The following is an 8,388-nucleotide window of genomic DNA, read 5'->3' on the forward strand; positions in this document are numbered from 1 at the left end:
TCACAGGAAGGCCAAGAAGATCATCAAGGACCTCAGCCACCCAAGCAACTACCTGTTCACCCCGCTACCACGCACCGGTTTGAGTGTGCCAAGAACTGCAAGCTGCTGGGTTTTTCATGCTCAACAGTTTCCCGTGTGTATCAAGAATGGTCCACCACCCAAAGGACATCCATCCAACTTGACACAACTGTGGGAAGCATTGGAGTCAACATTAGACACTATCCCTATGGAATGCTTTCGACACCTTGTAGTTTAGGCGCCGACAAATTGAGGCTGTTCTGAGGGAAAAATGGGATGTAACTCAATATTAGGAAGGTGTTCTTAATGTTTTGTACAGTGTGTGTATGTATGTGTACGTACGTATGTACCAGACAAAAGTTTGGACACACCTTCTCAATCCAGGGTTTTTCTTTATTTTTACTATTTTCTACATTGTAGAATAATGGTGAAGACATCAAAACTATGAAATAACACATATGGAATCATGTAATAACCAAAAAAGTGTTAAGCAAATCAAATATATTTTAGATTCTTCAAAGTAGCCACCCTTTACCCTGATGACAGCGTTGCCCATGCTTGGCATTCTCTCAACCAGCTTCATGAGGTAGTCACCTGGAATGCATTTCAATTAACAGGTGTGGCTTGTTAAAAGTTAATTTGGGGAATTTCTTTCCTTCTTAATGCATTTGAGACAATCAGTTGTGTTTTGACAAGGTAGGGGTGGTATACAGAACATAGTCCTATTTGGTAAAAGACCAAGTCCATATTATGGCAAGAACAGCTCAAATAAGCAAAGAGAAACGACAGTCCATCATTACTTTAGGACATGAAGGTCAGTCAATACAGAAAATTTGAAGAACTTTCAAGTTTCTTCAAGTGCAGTCTCAAAAACCATCAAGCGCTTTGATAAGACTGGCTCTCATGAGGACTACCACAGGAAAGGAAGACCCAGAGTTACCTCTGCTGCGGAGGATAAGTTCATTAGAGTTACCAGCCTCAAATTGCTGCCCAAATAAATGCTTCACGGAGTTCAAGTAACAGACACCTTTTCAGAGGAGACTGCATGAATCAGACCTTCATGGTCGAAGTGCTGCAAAGAAACCACTACTAAAGGACACCAATAAGAAGAAAATACTTGCTTTGGCCAAGGAACGAGCAATGAACATTAGACCGGTAGAAATCTGTCCTTTTGGTCTAGTCCAAATGTGCGATTTTTGGTTCCAACCGCCATGTCTTTGTGAGATGCAGAGTAGGTGAACGGATGATCTCTGCATGTATGGTTCCCACCGTAAAGCATGGAGGATGAGGTGTGATGGTGTGGGGGTGCTTTGCTGGTGATACTGTCAGTGATTTATTTAGAATTCAAGGCACACTTAACCAGCATGGCTACCACAGCATTCTGCAGCGATACACCACCCCATCTGATTTGTGCTTAGTGGGTCTATCATTTATTTTTAAACAGGACAATGAACCAACACACCTCCAGGCTGTGTAAAGGCTATTTTACCAAGAAGGAGAGGGATGGAGGGCTGCATCAGATGACCTAACCTCCACAATCACCCGACCTCAACCCAATTGAGATGGGATGAGTTGGACCGCAGAGTGAAGGAAAAAGCCAAAAGTGCTCAGCATATGTGGGAACTCCTTCAAGACTGTTGTAAAAGCATTCCAGGTGAAGCTGGTTGAGAGAATGCTAAGAGTGTGCAAAGCTGTCATCAAAGCAAAGGGTGGCTACTTTGAAGAATCACAAATATAAAATAAATGTTGTTTTGTTTAACACTTTTTTGGTTGCTACATGATTCCATGTGTGTTATTTCATAGTTTTGATGTCTTCACTATTATTCTACAATGTAGAAAAACCCTTGAATGAGTAGGTGTGTCCAAACTTTTGACTGGTACTGTATATATAAATTCCGGACTGTGAGGTTGCTCGTTCTGATATTTCTGAATTTCTTTCTTTTTACATTTATGGATTATGTGTGTATTGTTATGTATTGCTAGGTATTACTGCACTGTTGGAGCTAATCTGCGTACACAACCAATAAACTTGGATTTGATTCGATTTTTGGAGGCTTTTCTTGTTCTTACAGAGAAGTATACACAGGTATAACACAATATGTTTGCTCACAGAGCGACACACTTCTTCAGCTGTGTTGTGAGTGAGCTTGAGGATGGAGTTATGTCATTTATGTAGATCTTTTAGTATCATTCCATAGATAATTGATGTCTAATTGAAAGTGTGGTACAGTGTGTGTTCCTCCCCTGACTGACCTGTCCCCCCTGTGTGTTGTGTCCAGCTCCGGTGGTGACGGGGGCAGGCCCTAACTTCTCTCTGGGAGAGCTGCAGGGGCACCTGGCCTATGACCTTAACCCCTCAGGGGTGGGCATGAGGAGAACCCTGCCCAGCACCTCCTCCAGCGGGTCAGTACCCAGCCCCAAAACACACACACACACACCTAGACTGGAAATATACTGCATATAGTTCAAATAGACAAAACACTCAGTTTGTTTGTACTCTACTCTGCAAATAAACTCACATTTAGAGTGAATGTTAGAATACATTCCATATTAACAGGAGCCTTGCATAAGTGAATGTCTGGATGTGCAACCACTTGGCAGATGACAGGAGGACTGTATGGTTGTTTTTATTGGTGTACAGAATGAATGCACAACACCTTCACTACAGTGACAATGGCTGTTCCCCATGTGATTTATCTGGGCGTGTGCAACACTGCCAAAACACAAGCTGTGACTTATTGTCTTATATTTCACTGTAAACGTCAAGTAAAGCTGGGACAAACTGAGACCGTAAAGAACTGCTTTACCTGAGAATCCTGGGGCTGCTCAGCTTCCTCCCGGCCATCTCCAGGTTGCCGGTGTTGACCCACTTGTGGACTGTGTGTGTGTACATACTTTATACACAGTTTTGAACGGTCAATATGTCACATTGCCTTCCCCTTATTTCCTCCTCCTTCTCTCCCTTTGTGTGACATCCAGGAGTAAGAGGCACAAGTCGGGCTCCATGGAGGATGATGTGGACACCAGTCCTGGGGGGGAGTACTACACCTCTCCCAACTCCCCGGCTAGCAGCTCCCGCAACTGGCAAGAGGATCTGGAAGGAGGTGAGCATCCCCTTTGGGCTTCCACACAAACTCTTAGCTATTATGTAGTTTTGACAAGGACAGTGCTTATTGCTCATCAGTTAGTACAAACTCATGATGTCATGCTGAGGACACTGGCTATCCTCCAACTCTTCAGTAATTACAAACGGTGACTCAGTTCTGGTGTCCCTCTTAAATTGTCCTCATTAGGGCTGTCGAGAAACATCAACTCCTACTTTTCATAATCACAGTGGGGAAACAGCTGAAATATCAGGCCATACTTTCACTTCAGTTGCCTTGAAAGCCACTGACACAGTGCAAAAGAGAAAATGATAAATATATCATGTTATTAACAGAAAGCACGCAGCTTCAAATTTCCTGAAGTCGAGCCTGAAGTCGTAATTAATTACTGAACCAACATTTTTTGTGAAAGTCTGCAAAAAGCCAAGTGGCCCAAGGTACCTTGGAGCAGTATCCACAGATGCAACGTCGCAGTAGCTACCTTCTTGCTTTCCTCTCACTTCAGGTTCACCTATCAGTTTGCTAGTATGGAATAATATTCCTAACAAAGATTTTTAGCAAACGGGAAAGCTACTGTGGATCTCTCATCTAGATACAAGCAATCGTTTCAAGATGATTGTATAAAGCAGTATTTTAAATATCGAAATGACATGTGCCTTTCTCATGGTCTTGTACAGTATGACCCTCATCCCCCAACAGCACTGGCCTGGTTCTGGTAAAAAAATAGGATGAGTAGGTTACAACATGCACAGTGTGGCCCAGTGGTTGAGTGAGTGAGTGTGGGACAGAGTAAGTGGTCAGGTAGTGGGTGTGCTGAGTGAGTGGGGCCTGCCTAGTGAGTGCACTACACGTGTGTACGAGCCACGAGGCAGCTCTCTAACCATGGGTTGGCAGCAGTAAGTGGGAGGAGGATCAGCATCTTTACAACAGAACTGTTATCTGAGTGTTTAACGCACTGTGTGTTGTTCTAGCAGGGGGGTTCTCAGTCTCCCATATGATCTAATGCTGTTAAACTGTGGTGGACTCTTCACGCTACGCTAATAGAGTGTCCAGTGGCCTGTAAAGGGCCCTGGTGGCGTGTCTGGGGGCTTTGTGGTGCTATTAACCAGAGTGGCCCCGGCTGGGCCCCGGGCTCCAGGAGGGCCCCACGATACAGGGACCCTGATGCTGACACCAGAGCTGTGGAGGTCAATAGAGCAGAGCCGGCCCCGACCCCGTCAGAGACCCTGCAGGAGTCTGGCCCAGCCCTCCTCGTGTCGTGCTCACTCTCTTCCTGTCTAGACAGCTCTAACGAGCTCCTCTTTAACGACCCCTTCGGATGATCGCTCTGAGATGGGGGGGGGGGCTACAGGCTGTGTGAGAGGAGGATGTTTGTGCACCTTCCCCAGGTAGAGGTGGTCTGGGGAAGCTTGCCTCTATACTAGGGGAAGCTTGCCTCTATACTAGGGGAAGCATGCCTCTATACTAGGGGAAGCTTGCGTCAGTTTGCAGCCGGGCGAATGGATTGGAAAGGGTAATGCCTGGCCTCCTGTAGAGCTGTGGTTTGACCCCTGTCTCAGGTCACCAACACTACCAACTCTCAGTTAAGGAGGTTACGGTGTAAGCCGCACTTAACCATTGATTAGATTACATCTCATACTCTGTAGACTTTGTTCAAAAGATATATTCTCAAGATATTGTAATGTAAATATTAATGTGATGTGTCACTACACTAGGTAGATGTGTGGGTTGGCCTAGACCCTTGAAGACTGAGCTGAGTGGTCAGTCAGATTAGTGTGATCAGGTAATTAGCGTCAGTGCTGTAATGGCTGCCCTTGCCTAGCCCCCAGCACTAAGCCAGACCTGCATGTTTATCCTATGAGCAAGTCTCCCGTTGAACCTCAGCTTGCCCTCTGACATTCCTGAAAAGCCCCGGTGTACTCACTCCACTCTGAGACAGAGGGCTGGGGCAGAGCAGGGGAAGAGGAAGCTGTCAAATAAGGCTTTCCCCTCTCTCTCTTCCTCCCTCTCTCTCAATCTCTTTCTCAGAAAACAATTAGAGCGAGGGGTATACATGTATCATGTGTGAGAGAGAAACCTCCGTCACTCCATGACTGACTCCCTCTGTACAGTATCACAGTAAGAACGTGTGTGCTGTGTGCTCCACCACTCCTAAGAAGGAAACAAAGAGCTGTGCAATGTTAATACCCTAATGTATAACAGGCCTGAGCTTGGTGGAGAAAGGGTTCCTCACGCACATTCTGTGTGCGATAGCAAACTAAACACGGAGGAGGAGGGTTGCACCCTGCCAGTAATACCACTGCAACAAAGATGCATTTGTTTAGCACATCTAAGCAACTCTGGTATCAGGCACTGCAGGCCTCTTGGGAATGTGAGTGATCTACCTAGACTAACCGGATTTGGGGTAGACCTGACCAAAACATAACATTGATTCTGATCCTGTTGTTTCCTCTCAATGAGGAAGTTAGTTGGGAGCCCATGTGCTCACTGCAATGTGCTGCAGCACTGAGGACTTACTGGGTCGCGTCAATGCACCCTGCCACCCTGTGGTGAGTTACTGTAATTACATGCAGTAGCAGATTCAATTGGGCAATTAAATGTAGGGTCTTTTCAATAGCATTTTTATGATGGGAGTCCTAGTGGCATCAGTAACACCCTCTGTGTGTCTCTGTGTCCAGGCATGTCCCCTGGAGTAAAGAAGACAGAGATGGACAGCCCGTCTCCTCAGGAGAGCTCCCCACGTCTCGGCTTCACACAGCACCACCGGCCCGTCATCGCAGTGCACAGTGGTCAGTACACACACTCTTATGCACATCACGTTCACAGGAGACGTCTTGTCACTGTTGCCACAATCCATCACCCTCACACATGCACGTCTCCAAGGATGGAAATCGTTTATAATTAAAAAAATAGCAAAAAAAGTCAGAACTGTCAATAAAAAAGAGATGACGTGTCACACTTCTCCACAGCTAAGATTCCTTATGTAGTGTCTCGTGCTGTACGGAGGTTCAACATCAACAGCAACACTATCTACATAGTTCCACATTCTTAATGTCTGTATCTGTTGAGCTAAGCCTGATATAGGCACTGACTGCAGGCATTATGCTTTCAACAAGACCAGCTTCCTTTCAGGCAATGCATTATTTGAGGTTTTAATTGAACATCCCGTGAACACTTTCTGGCAGATCATTTGTTGTGGAGTCAATGGAGAGTAATCGATGGGCAGATAGTGTTCCCCAGCCAAACGTTTTACTGGATGATGCATGAACAATTAAAGCCGCTGTTAAAATGAATTGGTCGTGCATCCTCGTATGTTCTGCTAAATTAGAGCGTGGTGCTGATTAGAGTTGCCGTACTAAATGTGAAACTCAAACCAAAGGAGAGTCATTTCATGACATGTATATATCATTTCTTCCCCGTGAAGAGTGGTTGTATTAAAGTCACTGAGTGTAGAGAATTGCACTCACACGGAATTATAATTTTGTTTTGCAGAACCACACATCTTTCAATGTCACTTTTATTATCTCAAGCATAGCATCATTTTGGAGCATGAACAAGTACCCTTATTCAAATATTTTCTCTCTTTGTCTCCATCTCTCTCTTTCGTCCTCTCCCTCCCTCTCTTGTCTCCCTTTCTCTCTCTCTCTCTCTCTCTCTCTGTGCAGGGATTTCTCGGAGTCCGCACCCCTCCTCGTCTTTGCACTTCCCCACCACCTCCATCCTGCCCCAGTCCACCTCCTACTTCCCCCACACCGCCATCCGCTACCCGCCACACCTCAGCTCCCAAGACCCGCTGAAGGACCTGGTCTCCCTGGCCTGTGACCCGTCCAACCAGCAGCCCAGCCCAGTGAGTCCAGCCCATCTAACAACTCTAACTAAGGCCCAGAGTTTGTCCTGGTCAGGTCATGTGGTCAGTAAAACTCCTGACCCTACTCATTACTCACTGTCATTCTAGATAGGAGTAGAACCCAGCAGCGCCAGATTACAACTGAGCCAGCCACCAATGCTGTCACTCATTGATGTGCAGAGAGAGGTGGCTTTCAGTTCACCATGCTTAATGTATTCATCTAGTAGAACCTGTACTAATGTGACATCATGTCGGGCTGTGATCTCAAGGCCAGCTCTTTAGTTTGAGGTCATGTTAAGGGAAGTTCACTCACTCGAATGTATTATACGTTTCAGTGGTTTATTCAGAGAATTGTGCTATTTCCATTTGTCATTTAGATTCACCTAATCGTTTGTTTGCTATTTAATTCCTTCATGCTTCGTGTTTCCGATATTGTCACCCTGTCTCAGATGGCCTGGTCCCCTGTGAACAATATGATATGCCATTTCTTTCCCATATTCTCCCCTGCCGTGGTCTCTACTGGCCAGGGGATACTCTACTGGCCAGGGGATACTCTACTGGCCAGGGGATACTCTACTGGCCAGGGGATACTCTACTGGCCAGGTGATACTCTACTGGCCAGGGGATACTCTACTGGCCAGGGGATACTCTACTGGCCAGGGGATACTCTACTGGCCAGGGGATACTCTACTGGCCAGGGGATACTCTAATGGCCAGGGGATACTCTACTGGCCAGGGGATACTCTAATGGCCAGGGGATACTCTACTGGCCAGGGGATACTCTACTGGCCAGGGGATACTCTACTGGCCAGGGGAACCTCTACTGGCCAGGGGAACCTCTACTGGCCAGGGGATACTCTACTGGCCAGGGGATACTCTACTGGCCAGGGGATACTCTACGTGTAGGAACATAGTAAACAGGTTTTCCTCACCTAGCTGCTACTCTTCCCCTCTGCTCCAGACTGCAGACTCTCCGTGACTCTCAGAACAATTAACACTCACCATACTGTGTCTTTAAACGTGACAAAGGAGAAAGGGGCAACAATTCCATAGATCTGAAGCCAAAAAATCATTGTAATCACTGGGTTTTAGCCAACTTCTTAGATTAGAGTTGTTCAATGTATTGGCTGGCTGGTAGTACAGCAGTTGTGAATCCCCCGTCACAGAGAGGAAAATAAGCCCGGAGTCTTCCTGCTCTGTTTAGACTCAGCCTGCTGGCCCTGGGACCAGCCCAGATCCTCAGACATGGTTATACTCATTATCCACATATGACACACAGCTGAGAGGACCTGCCACTGCACCACATGCAAATGACCCCCCTGCCTGCTTCAATAATGCCGGCATTACAAGCCAGGTTGCTCAATGAAGCTGCTGTACTGTTTCTGTTTTCACTTGGAAAGGAGTGGAGGGAGAAGGAGA

At 46.3% G+C, this 8,388-nt stretch overlaps 1 protein-coding gene across 7 annotated transcripts in view; it reads left to right on the plus strand.

Moving 5' to 3' along the window:
* Window positions 1-8,388, plus strand: part of LOC115108389 (nuclear factor 1 C-type-like) — a 134,231-nt gene that overhangs the window by 106,972 nt on the left and 18,871 nt on the right. For 4 of the 7 annotated variants that reach the window (XM_029632651.2, XM_029632655.2, XM_029632648.2 and 1 more), the window contains 4 exons: window positions 2,298-2,421; window positions 2,998-3,122; window positions 5,801-5,911; window positions 6,788-7,032. In XM_029632651.2, the coding sequence (XP_029488511.1) occupies window positions 2,298-2,421; window positions 2,998-3,122; window positions 5,801-5,911; window positions 6,788-7,032 (605 nt within the window). The remainder of the gene's footprint in view (window positions 1-2,297; window positions 2,422-2,997; window positions 3,123-5,800; window positions 5,912-6,787; window positions 7,033-8,388) is intronic. The other 3 variants (XM_029632652.2, XM_029632653.2, XM_029632654.2) reach the window with 2 other exon arrangements.

This window comes from Oncorhynchus nerka, linkage group LG24 (assembly GCF_034236695.1).
Source record: "Oncorhynchus nerka isolate Pitt River linkage group LG24, Oner_Uvic_2.0, whole genome shotgun sequence".
In the NCBI taxonomy this organism is placed as follows: Eukaryota; Metazoa; Chordata; class Actinopteri; order Salmoniformes; family Salmonidae; genus Oncorhynchus; species Oncorhynchus nerka.